Here is a 24779-nt window from a genome sequence, read left to right on the forward strand (position 1 = left end):
CACACCCAGCTTGGTGGGAGCTCCTGCAGAGTCTAGATCCCTGACCCTGGTTTAAAGACTGATCTACTTGGTCATTGTTAAAGAAATTTGTGCAACTCCAACATCTGTGTCGTACTGGGTAACCCCTCTTACACTATGGTCAGCTAACCATAGCAACAGAGTCAATCGGATTTAAGACACGAGGTAGAGTAGAAAATGTTTAGAATCTTGAAAAGAAGTTTAAAGGTTATGGAATGTTTGTTATATTATTTTGCACTTGGAGTAGCAGTACCAGGAATACTAAGGTCTAGGTTGAATTGGAGAAAACCCTTTAAACTGACTCTGCATCAGAAATCATTATGTGTACTGCTGCCTTTGCAATAGTTATTTCCATCTGGCGTCAGCAGTTATCGATCTTTTTAATATCCCCACTGCAATTTCTTAATAGAATATTTGATAAGCCATCTGCCTCAATGATCATTCCCAGTCTAATGAGAATTTTCTACTCTAGTTTAAAAACTTTATCTTCATTATATTCTGTGGTGGTGTTTTATTGGACGCCTTTGTGCTAATATTAAAAGGAAATTATAAATTCAGAAACCTAACTTTTGCTTGCAAGATTTTCATTGTTTGAAATTTACATATTAACACTGGAAAAAAAATAGTCTACTTCATTCGCCATCTTGTGGTGTTTGCTGCTTCTTGAGCACATGGTAATAGAAGTGTATTTTGGCAAGCTGACAAAATTGGAAACCTTTTTAGATGTGATAAATATTTTAAGAACTACAATTGATTATTTCACAAATTATAGCTATATATATATATATATATATATAGGTGTTCCTTAAAGGCAAATATATATATATATATATATATATATATATATATATATATATTTGCCTTTAAGGAACACCTATCAGAGGAAAATGAAATAAAGGCCCTATATTATAGATGAAAAAAAGTTGAACATATTTTACTTACAGTAGATCCTTTGGAGTTTCAGGCTCAAAGGCCGAGCTGCACTACTGAGGGAATCCGATGACATCATGGTCCTTCGGTTGCTGTGTTGTCATGGAGAACCTGTGAGGATTCAAACCACTGTTCACATGACACCTCCAATATGTATACACATATTTGTCATTATAATAATAATTTTAGATATTTATAACCCAAGGTCCCCCATGACAACACTGCACCAGACAGAAATTAGAAGGAGACATGTGGTCATCACAATTGTTCAGTAGTGCAGGCTCAATGTTCTACGTTAAGACTTGACAGAAAATCGGTTATAAACCAATTACGGCCAAGTATTCTATAAAAGCAGTTCTATTCGCATTTCCTTGTAGCAGGTAGCTAAATTATGGCAATGAATTATGATGATAATTGTCACATTGGGTTCGTGGACCCACTGGGCCGTACCGCATTGGCGGTATGGCAGCTGGCCAACAGGGCGCAGGTCACAGTCTATAGTTCGTATAGTTTACCTGTGGCAGCTCGGACAGTAGTAAGACAGGCTCGGCTGGGACTAGGCAGAAGGTAGATGTCAGGCGTGGAGTAGCAGGACAGGCGTGGAATACAGCACAGCACGACTACAGCTCAGCACGGCACTTGAACAGGATAGCACGGATTACAGTATACAGGTACGGGGAACACTGGGAACTGGAAAACACTAGGAGACCATTTGCATAGACAAACTTTGGATACGACAAACAACGCTCAGGCATTACAGGGAGGGACACAGCCCTTCTTATATCCCAGGGTGCTCTGGGAGCAATTGGCTCAATCTCCCACCTGCGTGCGCTTTGGCTTCTTAAGTCTGGACTGAGGTCGCGAGTGCACCCTGGCGGTCACTGGAATAGGACGGCCGCATGTGCAGACATCTCTGGAGAGAAGGCCGTCGACTGGATGGAAGGAGTTAGTGGTCAGTGACCACGGACGTTAAAATAATGATGCAGATTGGAAAGTGTACGGATAGAAATAGCTTCCATATTCCTTTCCATCAAGATACATTAGTAAGCAAACCTATATAACCCCTCTCTCCCAAATGATCTGCCGTGTGAGCTTTTCTGCATAAAACTTTTCCTAATAGTTTTTAAAACATTTTTACCGTTAAAGGCAGTCCGTCTCATAAGAGCAGACGATCTGCACACAAGAACTCTTCAAAGACTCTAACAGCAACTTTTATACCACCCCTCAAAATGAATCTTGTGGCTATCTACTGCTTCTGTCATTTAGATGACTTTGTAGTCTTGGTGGAGCAATTTTAGGACCGCCGAGTCAATTGTCTACTTTAAAGGGGGTTTTCACACTATAGGAAGTAAAGGCATTTCTCTAAGAAATGCTGTCACTTTCTGATCAGTGGGGCTCTGATTGCCAGGACCCCATGATCCTCAAAATGAAGGGGCCATGGTGCTGGTTAAGCACTGTGGCTCCGTCATAGTTTCTCCTTGAACAATGACACTCCCGACCACTCCGCTGTGCCGCAAACTACAACAAAGTCTCATTCACTTGAATTGAGCTTTGCTGCAGTTCCCTTCATAGTGGGTGTCAAAAAGCATCCATGTGCTGGAAAGCTGACAAAGAAAGCTCTGTCCCTTTTTTTTAAAGGAATGTTATGGCATATTGTTAGAATATGCGAAGATGGAAATACCCCTTAGTATGTTTCTCCTGTTTATGTATTCACTGAAGGTATACTGTGATAAAAATGGAAAGGCCTTTATTTACATAATCATTTTGTTATACAAATTAACAATCAAATTAATATGTTCATTAGATTGACAAAAACCACTATTGAACGTATGAAGAACAATCAAATAAATATATTCTATTGTAACGCTAAGCACTATAGGCACAAGACATGTTTATTACACAAAATATAAATTGTCGAAATTGTAATGCGAATTTATTTGTATAATTTCTTATAAAAACATCATTGTATGTCTTCTCCTGTACTTACAATTGTAAAACAAATTCTTGACAGATATTAGTGAAGTTGTGTAGCTATGTATCTCCAGCTGAGGAGCTAGCTCAAAAAGATGACCTTCAGCTCCTCTTCAGTGCAATAACATCCTGGTGCCCCCCCTACAACCTTCCTTGGAGAAAAAGTGCTGGTGAAGTCTTGATGACCATTTCTCGACATGGACTTAGTTTAAATGTGGTGAAGTATATACATGGTAAGTATTCTTTTATTTTTCTGCGTCTATCCCCATACAAATTATGAAATATTGATGGTTTCATATCAGTAAAATAGGCTACTCTACAGAGAGCATTTCCTTGTACAATATGCAGGGAAACTGGATATTATCACGTTATTATCATTAGTAGGAAGTAGGTTATTGACAAAATCACAAATCTTTACTGCCTGAGTCTAGATAAGCAGCTTTCACATTGACAATACCCAAGGGAAGATTGTAAATATCTGACCTAGGGCTGAGTGAAGAGGTATTGTTATCTGGTAGAAGGGAGTGAGCTGGTGTTGTCTCCAGACTCATTTGACTCTTTTGTAAAGCTTACCCTGTAATGAGGGTGGGGCAGTTTCAGTGAAATCTGCCTACAAAAAGTAAATTAAACCTACAACACAATTTAAATGTATAAAATGACTAAATTCCCTTTTACACGTGCCAAGGATCGAGCAAACAATTGTTCATACGAATGCTCATTTCTGATCATTTCCCTAAGTAAACACGCGTTGAACGATCTGCTTGTTTATGCAGCCAATAAAATGGTCACTAGTTGGCAGCACCTCTCCCTCTGTAAACCGGAAGATGTGCTGCTGACATAATGGAAATGTATGGGGATGAACGATCGGAGTAATGAGCGCTCTTCCCTATACATAAATGATCATTCTTCCTTGTGACAGGAGCAAACGAGCGCCGATCAAGAAACTGTCTCGTTGATCGGCGCTCGCTTTCACGGCCTATATTGGGCCGAGTAAATGGACATTAAATAAAACTAAATGCACTATTAATGTTTAGTTATTTTAAATAATTTTAACAGGTCGAGTTCACACAAGGCATTTGTATGTGTAGTTCAGAGTTTTACATGTAAAATACAGAATTAACGGGGTGTTACATGTTCAACAATGCAAAATTATGAATTCCCGTCTCTGTTTTATTTTATCAGCAGGGAGTTTCATCCCAGACATTGTTGTGGTGATTATTTGCCCATTGAAATAAATGGGATAAAAAAAATACATAAAGAAAACACGTGCATTTTGTTTTTAGTTTCGTTTTTCAAAAGGACATCATTTTTAATGTGACATTTCTCAAATTAAGTAAACTGCTGTTGCACCAAAAACCACTTAAACACTTTGCACTAAAACGTGTGGTTTTGTATATTTTATTGGGGATGTGACACTTGGCTACTTTCTCGGCCATACTCGTATGAACCTTGTCTTAAAGTTGTCATTCTGTAATAGTGAACTATAATCCTTCCAGATCTTAAAAAAGTGTGATTCAGGTGATACGATGACAGAACATTCCTCCCTGTATAGTGTCGCATGAAGCATATTGATCCTTATAACCCGGGTATTGATTGTTATAAATTCATGTTACATGTAATTTAGAATTATATAAGTATGGCACCCAAACGCCAGCTTCTGGTGAACTTTTAATGATTTTGCCGTGACCTCTTTTCATAAAATTGACTTAAAAAGACTTATATGTATGTTCCCTTTTTAAAGAGAATCTGTTACTAGTTTATTAATTCCCGATCTCCTCACTAATCGAATAGGCGCTTTGCTACTGATAACTACAGTGTAAAAAAAATTTCAAGAATGTTTATTATTTGCAAAGTTATGAGCATTTTTCTAAATATGCTAATATTGCTATACTTGCCAAATAGGAGGTGACTCTTTCTTTTCACTCTGGGCGGCGTAATGTTTTCTGTATGACGCTGTTGAATCAGCATACAGCTTCTCCCCCTTCCCTGCCCAGCAACTCCGTTTGATCATATAGTATACAGCTTCCATACACGTCTGTGTTTTCAACTGGTGACATCTCCGGTTGTTTCACAGCTAGAGCTGGTGCCATATGAAAAATTAGAATCTCCTCTTTCATATGCCATATGTTCTAGGTGGTCCACAGCCCGAGATATGGCTATTTGAAGTGGTCCCCCTTCCCTCCAGCCTCAGTCTCTCATACTGTGTGTGAAGCAGCTTCATGCTGATAGGACAGCGTCAGAGGCTGTGAGGTAGCTCCACCTCAGGAGAATCGCTGCTGTTACCTCCCACTTGTCTAATAAAGGCTCATTTTACATATTTAGAAAAAAAGCTCATAACTTTTAAAATTATAAACGTTTTGGTACACCATTCTCACCAGCATTATCAGTGTGACAGCGCCTATTAGATTAGCTAGGAGATAGGGCATTACTAAACTAGTGACCGATCCCCTTTAGGCTATGTTCACACGGAGTATTTTGGGGGAGGAATATCTGCCTCAAAATTCCGTTTGGAACTTTGAGGCAGATATTCCTCTCCCTGCACGCCGATTTTCGCGGCAATTATCGCGCCGTTTTTCGCCCGCGGCCATTGAGCGCCGCGGGCATAAAACAGCGAGATATACGCTTTCTCCTGCCTCCCATTGAAGTCAATGGGAGGTCGGAGGCGGAAGCGCCCGAAGATAGGGCATGTCGCTTCTTTTTCCCGCGAGGCAGTTTTACTGCTCGCGGGAAAAAGACGGCGACGCCTCCCATTGAAATCAATGGGAGGCGTTCTCGGGCCGTTTCTGCCGAGTTTTGCGACGCGGTTTCCGCGTCAAAAAACTCGGCAAAATACCCCGTGTGAACATAGCCTTAAACTGTTTTTTGAACACAGGAGGAATAAAAGTGAGATTTTAATCTGCCTGCAAATTAGACCGTTTCACCAATTCCTTTGTCTTGACTCTGACTCTTCCATACTGGAGGGAATGAGTCATCCCTCGGAAGAAAACATGGTCAGCTCAACCAGAGCATACAGCCATGCAGGAAGAGAAATGACACGCTTCATTTATTAAGTGTCCCTTTTTAAAATAGGTGCTACATGTCTATTTTAAACTATGTTGCTGAATTTACGTCACCTGTTCTCCTACAGAGAAAGAATGCCTGGCCACATGTGTCCAAAACATGCAGCAGTCAAATGATCTGTCCCCCCTGGAGATTGTGGAGATGTTTGCAGGGCTCTCCTGTTTCCTAAAAGACTCCAGTGATGTATCTCAGACACTGCTGGATGACTTCCGAATATGCCAAGGATACGTCTTCCTCTCTGACCTCCTACTGAGGTAAACCTATTAAAAGCACAATAATGTGGTTGTGCTGATTTATAAATCATTTAATATGTGTAACTATTCCTAAAGGGGATGTCTGATTTTATAAAAATATTTAACCGTATGCTCTATAAGGGGGTGTTTAGCTAATATGGGGGTCCGCTAATCAGTAACCCCTTCTGTTGGCGACAACCCAAAGCTGCATTCAGCACGGCATTGGTCACTAGAGTGGCCACTAGTGAGACCCTCCTCGTGATCCGCTTATTTGAGAACCTGTAAACTAAAACAGGGTTGTCCTAACCAGATGAAACCATGTTATGTGGATATGCAGCCTTGAAAGAACCCACTTTTAACAACTGTTCATCGCAGGTTTTTTTTTTACAATTTATTTTTATGACGTTTGTGTTAGTTGGTGGGGGTCCTGCAGCTTGGACCCTCCTTGATATTGAGAACAGTTCCTTGTATCTTATTCAGGGTAAAAGTGGGAGTACCCCATTGGAATGAAATGGTGTTCTGGAAACCTGTATGTTTGAAGTTTCCATAACTCAAACCCCCTGTTTCTCGAGAGAACAGAACCTTTTACTTGTCTCTAGACATTAAGAAGCTCATGTGATTTAGTGCTTGAAGGGGTTTGATGGCATATCAATATTATATTCCATTAGCGTGGGAGTGGTAGGGATAATCAGAAAGTGATGACCTATCCTTTTAATGTCAGTGGTGGAAATACCCTTTTCAAGCCCTACTCCTCACAATCATATTATATATCAGAAGTGTTCAAATCAATGTCCACCGTTCCATGGGATTTGTTATCAACCTTTAAGTGGATTGGCATCTCTTGCTACATCACTATAGAAATGGTGAGGAGAAGTTTAGTTCTTAAGTAAATCATAGGCTGAAAGACCACTTGATATGCATGTCACTCCTCTTCTGTATTCAAGGTAATAAGCTAATTGCTAGCAGTTATAGTAAAAAAAATCAAAGTTGAGTTGTTTATTTTTCCTCCGTAAGGAACACGTGATATGCTTGCTTTTAAAGCGCCAATAAGTTGCAAATCGTCTTGATTTAAGAAAAAACCCTACGGTTTTATGTATACAACTTTTATGCAGATCTATGTGTCTCTATGGTTACAGACTACAAACAAACCCTCTGTGTAGTCTGATCCTGTAGTCATGTTAATACACTCCCTCTGCCCTTCTTGCTAACCTATAGACCAGGGGTAGCCAGCCTTTTCTGTATGGCGTGCCGATAAAAAATAAATAAATCAAAGATGAAGTACTCCGTGTGCCATGCAAACATGAAAGCCATATAAGACAAACTGTTACCACGTATGTGACATAAATCAATGAATCCGTTAATTAAACTAACATTTCAGTGGGACCCTTTTCCCTGACTTTCTTTGCAAAGATGATTCATCTGTGGCGTATACAAGGCTACTGAACACCACCTTTGGGGGGGGGGGTGCCTGTAGGAGAGACCGCGGCTACTAAACACCAGCTGGAGGGCGATGCGCACAGGAGAGAGCGACTACTGAACACCAGCTTGGGGGGGCACATAGGAGAGACCTTGGCTACTGAGCACCAGCTTGGGTGGGTGGGGTGCACATAGGAGAGACCACGGCTACTAAACACCAGCTTGGGAGGATGCACACAGGAGAGAGAGCTGGCAACTTTTGCTAACTCTCTTCTTTTACAGATTGGTTACTGAACGCCTTGTGGTGCTGATCACCAGGAGAGCGAGAGCAGTGCTGCATTGTGTTCTTGCCGAGTGTTCAGAAGTGACAATGAAGCACTGCTTTCTTTCCTGGTGACCAGTGCTGCCAAGCGCATAATGAAGCGCCGGTCTCTTTCCCTGTGTTCAGCACCCCCAAGCACACAGCAGAACTGGACACCGGGAGAGGGAAGTGTGCCAGCAAACCATGTCATGCGCGCCGGCTGCGGCACCAGTGCGATAGGTTGCTGACCCCTGCTATAGACTGTATGAGACGTGTGGGAGCAACACATGACTGTCTGATCAGACTAAATATATAACTAATGACCCGTTTACGTGGACGATGAAGGCAGAAGTTTTTTTTTGTTTTTTTACTTTTTAATTTCCATTGTAATCAATTATGGCTCCCATGTTCAAGTCAGGAATAAAATTGTCCTATGTAAATGGGTTTTAAAAAATGCCAAAGGTTTTAAGAAAAGCAAGGTGTCCACCAATATTGGATCCAATAGAGCTTGTACAAAGTGTTGTCCAGCTTTCCTGAAATCCTTAAAGAGGCTCTGTCACCAGATTTTGCAACCCCTATCTGCTATTGCAGCAGATAGGCGCTGCAATGTAGATTACAGTAAGGTTTTTATTTTTAAAAAACGAGCATTTTTGGCCAAGTTATGACCATTTTCGTATTTATGCAAATGAGGCTTGCAAAAGTACAACTGGGTGTGTTGAAAAGTAAAAGTACAACTGGGCGTGTATTATGTGCGTACATCGGGGCGTGTTTACTACTTTTACTAGCTGGGCGTTGTGTATAGAAGTATCATCCACTTCTCTTCAGAACGCCCAGCTTCTGGCAGTGCAGACACAGCCGTGTTCTCCAGAGATCACGCTGTGACGTCACTCACAGGTCCTGCATCGTGTCAGACGAGCGAGGACACATCGGCACCAGAGGCTACAGATTCTGCAGCAGCATCGGCGTTTGCAGGTAAATCGATGTAGCTACTTACCTGCAAACGCTGATGCTGCTGCAGAATCAACTGTAGCCTCTGGTGCCGACACGATGCAGGACCTGTGAGTGACGTCACAGATCTGCACTGCCAGAAGCTGGGCGTTCTGAAGAGAAGTGGATGATACTTCTCATCAGAGCGCCCAGCTAGTAAAAGTAGTAAACACGCCCCGATGTACGCACATAATACACGCCCAGTTGTACTTTTACTTTTCAACACGCCCAGTTGTACTTTTGCAAGCCTCATTTGCATAAATACGAAAATGGTCATAACTTGGCCAAAAATGCTCGTTTTTTAAAATAAAAACGTTACTGTAATCTACATTGCAGCGCCTATCTGCTGCAATAGCAGATAGGGGCTGCAAAATCTGGTGACAGAGCCTCTTTAATGGTAAACCTACCAAGTTTAAAAAGCATTACTAGAGCAAAGGATTCTCCACTGCATATTGCATATCTCCAGACCCTAAGGCTTTGTTCACACGCTTAACAAAAAATGGCTGAAAATACAAAGCCGTTTTCAAGGGAAAACAGCCTCTGATTTTCAGCCGTTTTTTTTTAAGCAACTAGCTTTTTTTGCTGCGTTTTTTTACGCCCGTTTTTGGAGCTGATTTTCTATTGTCAATAAAAACGGCTCCAAAAACGGTTTAAAAAGTGTCATGCACTTCTTTTTATGAGGCGCTTTTTTTCGTGGCTGTTTTTAAAAACCGCCGCGTAAAAAACGCTCCATGGAAAAGGAACGCAGTTTTTCCCATTGAAATCAATGGGCAGATGTTTGGAGTTAGTCAGCCCCCGCATTTTTAGCCATTTTTCGGGGGGCTTTTACGACCCCAAAAAACGGCTGAAAATAGCCCGTGTGAACATACCCTTAGAAAGCTGTGAGATGAGCTCTCAGAGCACTGTATTTCCATATTGGTTAACTTAGGTTTGTTCGGTATTAGGGTATGTTCACACGACCTTTTTTCAGACGTAAACGAGGCGTATTATGCCTCGTTTTACGTCTGAAAATAGGGCTCCAATACGTCGGCAAACATCTGCCCATTCATTTGAATGGGTTTGCCGACGTACTGTGCAGACGACCTGTTATTTACGCGTCGTCGTTTGACAGCTGTCAAACGACGACGCGTAAAAATACAGCCTCGTCAAAAGAAGTGCAGGACACTTCTTTGGACGTTTTTGGAGCTGTTTTCTCATAGACTCCAATGAAAACAGCTCCAAAAACGGACGTAAAAAACGCCGCGAAAACGCCGCGAAAAATGCGAGTTGGTAAAAAAACGTCTGAAAAGCAGGGTCTGTTTTCCCTTGAAAACAGCTCTGGATTTTCAGACGTTTTTGTTGACTACGTGTGAACATACCCTTAGGGTAAGCGTTTGTGTCAGAGGCACACAGGAGCCGCTGTCAACCGAGCCATCAGCCCAGCGACTGACTGTTTCAACTTAAAGCGGCATTATGCAGCTTTAATATATAGTGGATACATAGAAGCTATAGGACAATGTCTAAATACAATTTTCAATGTGTATCAAAAAAATGTCAAGGATGCATTACATATATTATATATATAAAAAGAAAACACCATCAAAAGTTTGCATAGCCTTTAATGGTGATTTTGATTTTTGGAGAAGATGCCCTTTAAAGAAGATCTGTCACCAGTTTATTAATTCCCTATCTCCTAACTAATCTAATAGGCGCTATAATGCTGATAACGGCAGTGTGATTTGTTTTAAAAAAAAAACGTTTATTATTTGCAAAGTTATGAGCATTTTTCTAAATATTCTAATGTGGCTCTAATAGGAGGTGACTCTTTCTTTTCACTCTGGGCAGTGTGATGGTTTCTGTATGACGCTGTCCAATAGTCTTACAGCTTCTCCCCATTCCCTGCCCAGCAACACCGTGTGATCATATAGTATACAGCTTCCATTCCCTACTATGTATTCAACTGGCGACATCTTCGGTTGTTTCACAGCTAGAACTGCGATCCTGGTGTCATATGAAAGATTAGAATCTCAACTTTCATATGCCACCAGAACCACTAATTGAACAGCCTCAGTCTCTCACAATGTGTGAAGCAGCTTCATTCTGATAGGACAGCGTCCGAGGCTGTGAGTTAGCTCCACCTCAGGAGAATCGCTGCTGTTGACACCCACTTGTCCAGTGTAGCCTGAGTCTCTCATATTGTGTGAAGCAGCTTCATGCTGATAGGACAGCGTCAGAGGCTGTGAGGAAGCTCCACCTCAGGAGAATCGCTGCTGTTACCTCCCACTTGTCTAATAAGGGCTCATTTACATATTTAGAAAAATGCTCTCAACTTTTAAACTCATAAACTTTTTGGGACACAATTTTCACTAGAATTATCAGTGTGACGGCGCCTATTAATTAGCTAGGAGATTGGTAATTACTAAACTAGTGACAGAGCCTCTTTAATAAGGTAAAATTAGGTCCTTTTAACTTTTATGTTTTAATATTTACTTATTCTGTTGGAAAAAGGATAAGATGAGTAATGGATGTTTTACCTGAAAGCCGTTATTTAGCAAATAATTGGTAGCGATCTTCTGATTGCAGATGTAAAGAACTAATCCCCTTTACTTCAGCTGTAGATCCAAATGTCCACAGGTTTTACTGCACTGATAAATGTCGGTGCACACAGAAAGCTGTTCCCTTCGATTGTTCTGAATGTTCTCTTTATCTGAACACTGTGGTAACCAGATTGGAGCAGCAATTATACTCTGACAAAAGCTTCTTATCACAGAGGTGCCCGATGCTTCACACTCTGAAATACAAGCCTGGTGAACGAGCGGACAGATGTGTGACGTTCAAAGAACCACAAACCAAACCAAAGCAGAAGCATCACTGTCCTATTACCAATAGATAGATGTTTCTCTGCATGGTTGTCAGCTTCTTATGTGCCATGAATGTAACTGTATGTGTGGTGCCCAAATAAATTAAGGGAACACCTAACCATTGTGGTATAACCCCAAATCAATCTCACCTGCTTTGGTGGAAATTAGAGTGACAACAGGTGCACTGGAAAGGCAACAGCAATACAACCCCCAAAAAGGAAATTATTTTGCAGGTGGTGACCACGGACCATTTCTCTCTCCTTATTCTTCCTGACTGTTTATCTCTAGTTCTGCAATTTGCTAGTGTCCTTGTCACTCTTGGTAGCATGAGGCGGTATCTGCAGCCCATTCAGGTTGCACAGGTAGCCCAGCTCCTTCAGGCTGGCACATCCAAACATGCCATCGCAACAAAGTTTGAGTCTCCGAGCGCAGTCTCGAGAGCATGGAAGAGATACCATGACACATGCCGTTACACGAGGGGAGCTCGACAGGGCCGCAGAAGGGCATCAACTCATCAGCAGGACCGGTTTTTGCTCCTTTGTTCAAGTTGGAACAGAAGGAGCACTGCCAGAGCACTACAAAATTACCTTTCGCGGGCTACTGTTGTGCATGTTTCTGACCAAACTGTCAGAAACAGATTTTCTGAGGGTGGAATGAGGGCCGACGTCCTGTACTGGGGCCTGTGCTCACAGCCCAGCACCGTGCAGTTTGATTGGCATTCACAGATGAGAGCAGGTTTACACTGAGCACATGCGACAGACGTGAAAGAGTCTGGAGACGCTGTGGTGAATGTTATGCTGCCTTCAACATCAACCAGCATGATCGATTTGGGGTTGGGTCAGTGATGGTCTGAGGAGTCATATCCTTGGATTGTTTCACCAACCTCCGTGTGATAGCCAAGGGCACCCTGACTGCTTTTGGGTACCGGGATGAAATTCTTAGAGCCGTTGTCAGACCTTAATCTGGTTCTGCGAGTCCTGGGTTTCTCCTGTTGCAGGACAATGCCCAGCCTCATGTAGTCTGAGTGTGTAGGCAGTTCATGCATGACGAGAGATTAATTCCATTGACTGGCCCTCATGTTCGCCATACCTGAATCCAATTGAGAACCTCTAGGACATCATGAATCAGGGCAACCGACGGCACCAAGTAGTTTCACAGATAGTCCAGGAGCTCACTGATGCCCTCATCTTGGTCTGGGAGGAGATACCCCCCCCCCCCCCAGGACACCATCCTCCGTCTTATCAAGAGCATGCCTAGACATTGTCGGGAGTGTATACAGACATGTGGGAGCCATACACACTACTGAGTCTTAATATGAGTTGCCAGGATGAAATTCATGCAAATTAGATCCGCCTGTGATGATTTTTAACTTTTTACTTACATTTTTGGGGTGATTTTAATACAAGCCCTCAATTTTGTTTTTGAGTTTGGCTTTCATTGACCGTTGATACATAATTTTGTTCTCCATGAACTACACAATTTATATCCGTAAAGATTTTCAACTTAAATCTTTCATACATCGAGATCCAATGTGTGATTTAATTTTTTGGAGCAGTGTATTTATACTGGCCACTGTTCACAAACATTAAACTAAACTGATGTGTACCAACCTGGGGAATCTACAAAAACTCAAATGTCCTGGGCCATGGTAAAAAAAAAAAAAAATAAAGGTAAAAGAAACCTGGATGCTTTACCTGTGCCCACTTCCGCCATTGATGTTACATACCTCCTGTAATGTTGGCCTTTTATATGGAAGTTATTTATTATAAGGTATATCCATTTGTATAGTGAGATCACTCTGCCTAGCCAGGTAAAATGAATGTTTACCTCTTCAACGCCTTATTGTAATCCTGATTTCTTATATGGCTGGTATAAGTATAGGCCTTCATTCTGATGCGTCTTGGTTCTGATTGCTACTTCTGCAATATCTATAGCTACACCGTTACAATATATATTGGCATGAGTTAGGCTATTTTCACATCACATCTTTTTGGTTTACTGTATATACCGGGCAAAGCTTCTAACAACTATGTTAAACAAAGGCTGTGACTAACAGAGCCATCCATCACCCATAGACTATTATGGGATATGTTTAACGTATATGTTGTAACTCTCATGTCCCTTTTCATGATCAATACATTAAACGGATACTATTATAGTTATGGGTGACGGATACAGTGGCATACGTTATCCCTAGACTCCCAAAAAAAAGTATTGCACATAATAGACATTTTTGTGTAAAATAGCATAATATGCTACGGTATAGGATACTTTAGAGAAAAACAAATAACGTGTATCTACGTATACCAGGCTAATGGAGCCCTAGGACACGTTTAGCGTGTACGTCGGGCCAACCAAGAGGTGCTATAAAGTTAGACAGAAGTGTCCTAAAGGTGCGCAAAAATTATCATCTAGCATGAGCCACTGTGACAAATTTGTCACACATAGTCCATATTCGTAAATCTGTCCCATCGTGATGTGTTTAATCCCGTTCCTGTTGTCTAAAATTAAATTTTAAGGGTGAGTTCACACGTAGCACAAATACCCTGGAAAATCCGCAGCATAATACCGTAGCAGCAGAGTGGATGAGATTTGAACAAACCTCATCCACACGCTGCGGAAAAATGCTCAGAAATTGACCAGCAGTGCGTTTTTTAAAAATTATTATAGATCTATGCCCATCACCTTGTTTTGGTGTTATCGTGCACCCAGCATTCCTTGAAATGTCCTTTATTTCATGCTAACATTCGTCTTGCTTCAGATGGCAGTAGCCCTAGGAGGGATATGTGCATGCTTTTACTTTGAAGGTTTTTTTTTTTATTATTTGGGTTTTTCATAAGTGAAGTCCTTCTTTAATATTTACCGTAGTCTATATATGAAAATATACAATTAAGCCCATGGAAGACTTAAAAGGGATTTTTCAATTGAAGTTAGCTATGGTTGAGTCTTCCACATCGTCTCCTCCGATATCCGGTATTCCAGTTTGTAACCTTTTCATTTACTGAAAATAACCTCGCAAGTGACTTTTTATGAGAAACTTGAAGCACTTGCCAAATTTAATATGTCAATGGCCAAAGAGCGAATCTAAAATATGCAGCTGTCTTCTTCCACATTAATGGTATATATATTTGATATTTTAACTAGTTAGAGCTGAACTGGTATGTTCTATTAAAATACCAAATATTCTAACTGTGTTATTCCATTACTAATGATTTGCACAACAAGGTCTATGTACATGAACCATGAGCCATTGAGGGAAACTGCATATTTGTTCAAGTACTTTTGATATTTAGGTTAAAGTGAAAGGAAATCATAATTGGTTATTTAGTTCGAGGTGGCCAATCGTATGTGTAGTGTATAGAAAACAATACTGTAAATGTCTTGTTACACCCCTAAAGTGGTCCCTTCATACTCTAGGTCATGTAAAGATCTTTCTAAATGCATACCTAATTGTCCCCAGTATCGCAGCATGCCTTCTAAAAAGTTTCTAAAATGTTCTGTGCTGTATGCAAATGAGGCCTGATGTGTCCACTGGGCGTATACTCTGGTAGTGTCTGGCGTTTTCAGAGCTAACCCTACCCATTTTTCCCTGATTGACATGGATGACTCCTCTTGCGCCATCCACACTCCTTTTAAAATGTTGTGCTTGTGTCATATTGCAGTGAACTCCCTGTTGTGGGACGGGCTTTAATTTACTTCTGCACATGCGCCGGTTCCCGTCTATTTTCTGGGGTAGTAGTGGTTGGCAGCGATTTCCCCATTGAGCGTAGATGAGGACCGGCATATGCACAGAGGGGAATGAAACGCCTCGGCCTACGACCGGGATCTCCTAAAACGCATGTGCTGATTCACTGCAGTACGACATAAGCGTGAGATTTGGAGAAGAGTGTGGATGACACAAGGCGTCATCCACGTCAATTAAGAAAAGAGGGGTTGGGTTATCGGTGAAAATTCCTGACACTTTCGAGTGACACTTTAGGCCTCATTTACATATGACGTTGGACATTTTAACACTTTTTTTTGTAAGGTATGCTGCGCTACTGGGGACAAACAAGCATACGTTTAGAAAGGTCTTTACATGACCTAGAGCATGGTGAGGACCCCTTTAGGGGAGTAAAAACGGATGACTAAAGGTTCCCTTTAACAGCATGTACTTGAACATGTTATTGTACAGACTGAAAAGTATGCCTATAAAACTGTGTGTGTGTGTGTTTTCCCCTGGCACCATATGTCTTGCTGTGCCACCAAGTAATATTATGGTCTACATTTAGGTGCAATTAAACGCATACTGCATGAATGAAATGTAACGCTGTCTTTCCTGTAGGCTAGAGCAAGCTAAAGAGAACGAATCCAAAGATGCACTGAAGGACTTGGTTAACCTAATTACTTCTTTAACAACATATGGTGTCAATGAACTGAAACCAGCTGGTTTAACCACAGGGGCACCTTTTTTGTTGCCAGGCTTTGCTGTCCCACAGCCTGCGGGAAAAGGTAAGAAGCTGAATTTACGTGTTTTTCCAAATTAAAATAGCCTTGTGTATTGTGTTATGGTAGCTTTTGTCCGCAACACGGTTGTATCATGCAAAGTTTGTAGTCCTAAAAACTAACTTAATAAACCTATTTATATGGAAGGAGAAAATCACATAATAATATAGTTCTAGTGTATATTATCTGTACTACTTAAACGTACCCTAATAGCTTGGAGTGTCTTTCTTTATGCAATTTTGTCTGCTTTTTAGGGTCCTTTTTGCAGTGTGATTTTAAATATTAGCTAAGGTTTGTGCAGTTTCTTAATGAAAAAGTAGAAAACAATTGTTTATTTGGCATAAAACATTTGTGTACTTTTCAGGTAGTTTGTGTAAGGCCCCATTCACATCACGTTAAGGTCTACCATTTGAGGTTTACGTTGGGAAGACAACCCCCCCCCCCCCTGATGTATACCTCCGACAAAAGGCCCAAATGTATCCCACTGTATGGCATACAGTAGAATACGTCGCCATGGGAAAGCTCCTGATGTCATTGTACTTATATGGACAGTGACATCCGGAGCAGTGCTCTAGTCCCGGAGCAGAGCGCAGGCTGATGCTCTGCTCGGGGGCTCCAGCAATAGAAATGTCCTGACGTCACTGTCCATATACGAACAGTGACTTCAGTAGCTTTCCCAGTGCCATAGTCCCGGGGCAGATCATCTACTAGCGCTCTTCCCAGGGACTACAGCGCTGATGAAGCTCCTGACATCACGTTCTATATATGGACAGTGATTTCAAGAGCTTCGATAGCGCTGGAGTCCCTGGCAGAGCAACAGCTAGTGCTCTGCCCTGGGACTCACAACACGGCTCCTGGCGTCACTGTCCATATATCGACAGTGACTTCAGGAGTATCCTATTGCTGGAGTCCCCCAAGCAGAGCATCAGCTAGTGTTCTGCAAGGGGACTATAGCACTGCTCCTGATGACACCGTTTAAGGTATACCTGTGATGGATGCCATACAGTGTCATCAGTCATCCATCGTCTCCCATGTTAAAAAAAACAAAAAAAACAAAAACGTATACCGTGTGGTATACGGTTTTTTAGTACGATCCCTCAGGATCGAATAGTATAGTCTTGTGCGCTATTCCATCCTTCAAAAGAAAAGGTAGATTTACCCGACGGAGGCCAAAAGGACACTCTTTTGGTCTCCATCGAGATAATGGAGCCCTATGAACATGTTTATTTTGTACGTCGGAAGCTTTCCCGGCGTACAAGATAAACGTAGGGCAATAATGTGATGTGAGTAGGGCCTTACATGTCAGTACAATGGAGGTCCTTTGAGAAGGTATGCTTCTGTAATAAAGTCTGCATGGTGGTATATTTGTATATAAATATATAGCGTGTATTGGTTCACACCATTGGAGGCCCGCATAAGATATATGGTTAGGACACTGTCTAGTCATTGTCACGGTCTAGTACAGCAATGCATGATGGCGCATCAACCTGAAGAACTCCTCTCATCTTGTAGTGATCCCACTGTGTTGGGACCACTGCACTATAACATTTAGTACCATCAAATTACTAAACAAGCCAACGTTTAGGAGGTCTGCTTCTTCTTAGGCCACACTTACACTTGCCTATTTGGTTCAGATTATGCACCAGTATTTGTAAGCCAAAACCAGGAGTGGAACATAACAGAGAAGGAATGTAATGGAAAGATTTGTACCTCTTTCCGTATTTTGGACCCACTCCTGATATTGCAAAATACTGACCAAATACTGCCGTATCTTTGCCTAACTACCTGCTATTTGCTTTATTTCGTAAACCCCAAAAGACTGGTTCCTTGTGATAGTGTTTGCTAGGCAGAGAAGCATACAATGCCAAAGGTTTGACACACAAGTATTCGGACGCTAACAAACTGCATCAGTTATTGGTCTCTTGGGGAGTTTTGTGTTTGAAAATGTTATATACATAAACAATATTTTTATGTTTATTTTCAGGTTTAAGTGTGAGGAACATTCAAGCCTTTTCAGTCCTACAAAATGCGTTTCTTAAAGCAAAGACCTGCTACCTTTCACAGATTATCTTGGATGCCATCACCAATATTTACATGTCCGACAACGCCAATTACTTCATTCTGGAATCCCAGCACACGCTGTCTCAGTTTGGCGAGAGGATTGCCAAGCTGCCTGATGCACAAGTGAAATACTTTGAGATGCTTGAGTTTGTAGTTTTCAGCTTGAACTATATCCCTTGCAAAGAACTGATAAGTGTCAGCATCCTCTTAAAGTCCAACACCTCTTTTTCCTGTAGCATTATTGCAACCAAGACTCTTCTAAAATTTATTCGGCACCACCACATTTTTAAAGATGTCTTCAAAGAGGTGGGACTCTTGGAAGTAATGGTCAACCTTTTGCACAAGTATGCTGCTGTTTTGAAAGACCCTGCTCAGGCGTATATTGAACAAGGTATAGTCCTAATTCTTTGCTTTTATTTTAACACGATGAAAGTGGTATTATAACGAAGAATTTTTTTGTACTTTTTGCATATGCTTACTATTTTGTGCAGTATTTATATTACGAGACCATTTCACATCATTATTGTTTTTTTTCTTCGCCTCCACATTGATTTATACTATTTAGGGAGAGATACACTAATGCATTGCTGGACACAACCCAGGAGCCAGGTAGCCAATGAAATTCACTACTGGCGGCTAACTTTTTAGACTGTTTTGCTCAATGTCAATGGCAGCCCTTTTTAGTGGGCCACTACAATTGTCAAATTGGCTCTAGCAGGGTTCTTACTGGCTCCAAAAGTCTACAGAAGTATGTCCTGTGTGCTCTGCATTTTTATTTCTGAATCTATGAAACTTTTATGAGACCGCTTTCCAGGAGGTTTATTTTGGTGCCTTCTCTCTACATCTATAAACCCATTGAACAAAATACTCTATTTATTTATTTTTTATAGAGGTTTTATGTATCTTTCATAAGTTCACATTTCACATATAATGGTTCATAACAAAATTGTTTCCTTTGTCATGAATATTTACTAAACAATTATTTTTAACAGGATCCACAACTGTAATACAGTCCACTGAGGACCAAAGGCAATTGGCGTTAGTGGTAATGGAAACTCTCACAGTTTTGCTACAAGGATCAAATACCAATGCTGGTAAGTTTGCCACATATTCTTGACCTAGAAGACCTACTATATAATAAATGTATCTGGTGTTTACTTGGTTAAATACATAGTGATGCAATTATGTCTTTGTGGAAGAAATGTATTACAGCCAGGGAAGCAAAATGATATTTATTATTCACGTCTCCTTTCTGGAAACTGACTATTATGTTTTGCTAAAAATAGTGTGCAGGTATCGGATGAATCCGGTCGTCCTTTACCTGGGAAGTTGTCCTGTATAGCGCCTGCCCTCCCCGTCATGCTCTTTGCAGTTTCCATTCTGGAAAAGCCGAATGTTTAATTTTCTTTAAGTTGGTTGGATATTTTCATAAAAGGCAAAACGTTTGCCTCAGTTTGTGCCTAATAACCTTATTTTTTCACTAATGGTTTAGTGCTTGTAGTTTACAACCATTGTATCCTTGATGTAATGTAAATCATGCACTAACTTCTTTCTGAGCTTGTGTTGGGCGTTACCTGCATGACCCCAGGATAAAGCACGGGGAAGAGGCAGCAGTAGTCAAAGCCTCTGTTCAGACTACCCCAGACTGCCGTTATATAAGGGTCAATAATTGTAGCTGTGCCCCAATGGAGTAGTAAAGCAGCCTGGTACGTGGCACTGAAGTAAATTTTATCTACATGTAGTTACTTACATATAATTTTTAAGTCCATAACTTTGCGCCCGCTGTGAATGGAACTTGTCAGTCATTTGGATCCACTAAATCGCCAGTATACCGTTATGCAGCTGGGATTTAGTGTTCCAAACCTGCCTACCTCATAAAATGGACGTTTCGAGAACAGTTTGTAAAGTAATTACAACTTACTGAATAGGGTCCGGGTAAGGAGTCTGGCGACATCCGTCACATGCTCATTGTGCACATGAAGCCGATGCTACTTCCAGACTCCCCAAAGTAAGTTGTAAGTTACTTTACGAATTATTCCCATTTTGACGTGGGCAGGTTTGTCACACTATACGCCAGCTGCATGACGACTTGCTGGTATTTCAGGGTCTCGAAACCAACTGACAGGTTCCATTTAAACGGTCCTATTTTAGCTATGCAATGTATTATTTGCCTGTGTCGGGATGTCGTTCAATGACTGACTACAGTTTATAGTAGCCCATAGTCTGTGAAGTAGTTTAGTAAATGCTGAGAATTTAGATCGCTCTATAGATTTTGATACATTACCTCTTCATAAGTTAAGAGGGGATGTTTCATGAGGACAACTCCTGTCTGGCCGACGGTTCCCCCCATGGTTGGTTGTTAGGAGTCGAGTGGCGGCTCCAATCTGAAAGGGGTTGTCTGTGATGAGTGTCCTGAGAGTGGTCGAGGATAGTTGCTCTTAAGCCAATGACCAGCACATTATGATAATGTATTCCTAATACTTTTCTGAGCTATAGACCGTTTTCTTTATCATTAATATATAGCTTTCCAATAAGTTTTCCACACCAAAAAAAGACATTTGCAACCTTGGTCCTGATACAATTCCACCTGAAGCTGACCGTTGAGAGGTTCACTTTCTGGTGAAGTTTATATAAAATATTTCCGTTATTTCACAAATAATATATTGCTTATTTGTTGATGATATGGACATTATGTGAAATAATATAAACAGGCATTATAGTGAAATTCAAATGCCATGTAATGTTTCTAGTATATTGTGTATTGATCTATATGTAAGTTGAGGATGGTCACTTTAACCTTTTTGTTTCTTTAGGTGTCTTCAGAGAGTTTGGAGGTGCAAGATGTGTTCATAACATTGTCAAGTACCCCCAATGTAGAGAGCACGCGCTCATGGTGATCCAGCAATTGATGTTGTCTCCCAGTGGAGATGATGACATGGGGACCCTATTAGGACTGATGCACTCGGCACCACCAACAGAGTTGCAGCTTAAGACCGACATTCTGAGGGTAAGGTGCTACATACATGCTTGTGATTATTTTATATCTTCTTGTCACTTGCAGTGAAATACAAGAAAATGTATCTAACAACTAACAGATGGCAATACTCGCAACAATGATGACTACTTCTCTCACTTCAGCTCTGTCTAGCTTGGTCGAATGATAAGTTCCAATCACTGTTTCACATGAACATAATTCAGCGCACTTTAAATGAATTATATTGGTAGCCAATAATAATTTGAATGTATCACACTTACTCATAGATAACAACATGATAAATAATTAAAGCTTCAAGTTTTTTTTTTTCCTCGCCAGCATATTAAATGTCAGGTTCTGCAGCTTTCAGAAGGCGGATTGTAGACTTTGAGCCATTAGCACAGTGTAGTGTTCAGCAGATTAGAAAAGTTCTGTACCCTGTTGTGCCAGTGCCCATATGTTAAAAATGATATATAAAACTACTGATCAAATCTCAGGTCCTATCATCTGGGTTTTCTAAATTCTAGAATAAAGATCCTCTACTTAAAGGAACACTCTGGGCACAATTGATAACACTGTGTTATGCATTGTGCAGGGCCTCTCGGGGTCATGCCCATCAGGCCCTCCACCAGGCTTTCTTAAAAGTGAAGCTTTGCTTTGAAGCTACTTTTAATAATATATTGGGGAATTGATTAGGTAGTAATTTTGTAATCTATTATAATCCAAGTCACACCCTTTAGCAGCGGAAGCCTTCCCATATTAAACTGCACGTTCAGATTCGCAGCATTATAAACACAAACCTGTTAGCAGACACAGGCGATTCTACAACAGCTTGTAGTCAGGGGTTAATAAAAAGATTATAATTTGGTGTAAAAAGCAGCCTTTCTAATGGATTGACTAATATAATTGCTTGTAGCGCTGTATGTTCGTATTCGAATGCCCCTGTGACCAAAGCGAATGACAGGCAAAATATAACAACATTGCGTTAAGATATTGTCATTTTATAGTTTCCACAATGGTATTAAATGCTTTTGTTTTTTTTTCATGGATCTTTATTTTAAAGCAATTGCATCTGTATTCATAGCACAGCTAAATACAGTGAAAACGAAAGCATTTTCAGGGGGGGATTTATAAAGCAAAATGCACCAGTATTAGATAGCCAGTGAAGCACTTGGTATAAACTGACTTTACTGTTTTACGTGTTTTTGACTCGAGAAAGGTCTGTGGCTAAGAGTAAATATAAAAAAATGGCATTTTTACAGGTGTAATAGTTTCTTGGTGCAAAGGGACGGTGGGGCACAAACCCTGAGGTAGTGCAAAAGGAGATGTCCCACTTGCTTAGTGAGCGGCAAAAATATTATAGGATGATGATAGGACAATTTTTACACCATTATTACCAACTTGTAAATTCATGCAGACGACAACGTTGTTTATTATTTGGAGGGAGGAGGTTCCTAGTTTGCCCGTTGTCAGCAGCATAATAGATATGATCACACTTTGCCAGTGCTTTTTGAGGGTGGAGGTTTAGGACACCAATAATCCTCAACAAATACAACCCTGATAGGGGCAAAGTGGAACAGGGTGGTGAAGAATTGTAAGTATTGTTTGTATTCTATAGGAGTAAAGAAGGGATTTGTGTGGGAGGCGGAGGACATAAAAGCCATGGTAAAAACTTTGCAGGTGGCAATATGTGAAGGCCTTTTAATCTGTTCTCTTTAATGTTTCTGTTATAATAGTCTTGTTCTCTCAAATGTTCTTTTTATAGGCACTTTTAATTGTTCTGAGGGAAAGTCATCGGACTAGGACTGTTTTTCGGAAAGTTGGTGGATTCGTCTATGTCACATCCCTGTTAGTTGCAATGGAGAAGTCTCTTAGTTGTCCACCAAGAAACGGTTGGGAAAAGGTGAACCAGAACCAAGTCTTTGAACTTCTGCACACGGTTTTCTGCACTTTAACAGCAGCTATGCGATATGAACCTGCAAACTCTCACTTCTTCAAAACCGAGATCCAGTATGAAAAACTGGCTGATGCCATTCGGTTACTTGGCTGCTTTGCCGAATGCCGCAAAATCAAACCATCAAATGTCTTCCCTTCCAATAATCAACCATTTCAGAGACTTCTAGAAGAAGACCTGGTGCAGTTGGACTCTGTTTGCCCAGTGCTAAGGCACTGCAGCAAACTTTTTGTATATCTGTATAAAGTATCTACAGACTCCTTTGACAGGTAGGTTTGTTAAGATTTTATTATATATATGTGGTTATATTTAGCCAGTAGCATGTATCAATCACTCTATCATTCTATGAAATCCTCTCCCTATTCTGTCATTTATCTTATGCTTCGTTCACATCTGCGCTAGGCCTTCGTTCCGTCGGAGCTTTCCGTCGGAACGGAGCCCTGACAGACGCAAACGGAAACCATAGGTTTCCATTTCCATCACCATTGATTTCAATGGTGACAGATCCGGTGCCAATGGTTTCCGTTTGTCTCCGTTTCATCGTTTTGACGGAATCAATAGCGCAGTCGACTACGCAACCTATTTGTCTATTATGTAACTGGTTTCTGATCTTGTCAGTTTGATTTACATCTGGAAGGGGATTGTTCTGTTGTATCCAAGTTGTAAAAGTTATACCAGTTCCTATGTTCTTATATTTAATCCTGAATTGTGGTCAAGGTGGATGACCATGAGAATAATCAACTGCGGAACCCACTGACATTTATTTCAGGTTTATAGACCACTTTAGAAAATGATTTGGGCATTAGTTAGCCGTTAGATTTTCTAATGTTCTGGTCTTTCCCATGACATCAATGGAGTACAAATTTGTCAAAATAGCAACTGAAGGGGGCATAAAAAAAAACCCACAGAAAGATGTAGAAATTCATGGTTTTCATAGCATTTACTTACAAGGAACATTAGTAAACGGTATCCTTGCTGTCTATAGGTTTAGCCTGCAGTGAAAAGGTTAATGTTTTTAGGATTCTGGGAATTTTCTGTCTATCATCAAACTCTCAAAGTAAGAATTGGCTGAATTAGGCCACGTTCAGACGAAAAGACGTGGTGAAATGCTCAGCAATTAACAGTACAATTTATGTGAGTGGGGTTTTCACATGTAACAGGAAAAATCTGCACGGAAATCAGAACCTGCTGCAAATTTTCAAATCTAAATCATGCTCCAGAGAACGGGGTCCAGAGTCTCCTTTTTTGAATGGACTGGCGGTTATTCATGCGTGCTTCCACTCCATTCATTCTCTAGGACTTCTGGAGATCGCCAAATACAGCGCTCGGCTATCTCCGGCTGTCCCATGGAGAATGAGTGGAGGGGCAGTGCGAATGCGCCGCTCCGTGTGCCATTTTTAAACAATTTGGCTCAATTTTCACTGTTTTTGCCATCTCCTAATGATACATTTTACATTATTGTTACATTTTCCCCAAAATCTCCTATCTGTCTCTATATCGGCTTCCTCTTTACATTTCTCCATTAAAAAAAACCCTAAACCGGACCAGA

At 40.8% G+C, this 24779-nt stretch overlaps 1 protein-coding gene across 4 annotated transcripts in view; it reads left to right on the forward strand.

Annotated features, from left to right (window-relative positions):
* WDFY3 (WD repeat and FYVE domain containing 3) overlaps positions 1-24779 on the forward strand; it is a 242538-nt gene that overhangs the window by 99433 nt on the left and 118326 nt on the right. For all 4 annotated transcript variants that reach the window (XM_075861070.1, XM_075861080.1, XM_075861090.1 and 1 more), the window contains exons 7-13: positions 2960-3152; positions 6047-6233; positions 16081-16247; positions 18226-18693; positions 19295-19396; positions 21116-21309; positions 23042-23499. In XM_075861070.1, the coding sequence (XP_075717185.1) occupies positions 2960-3152; positions 6047-6233; positions 16081-16247; positions 18226-18693; positions 19295-19396; positions 21116-21309; positions 23042-23499 (1769 nt within the window). The remainder of the gene's footprint in view (positions 1-2959; positions 3153-6046; positions 6234-16080; positions 16248-18225; positions 18694-19294; positions 19397-21115; positions 21310-23041; positions 23500-24779) is intronic.

Source organism: Rhinoderma darwinii, chromosome 1 (genome assembly GCF_050947455.1).
Source record: "Rhinoderma darwinii isolate aRhiDar2 chromosome 1, aRhiDar2.hap1, whole genome shotgun sequence".
NCBI classification, from domain to species: Eukaryota; Metazoa; Chordata; class Amphibia; order Anura; family Rhinodermatidae; genus Rhinoderma; species Rhinoderma darwinii.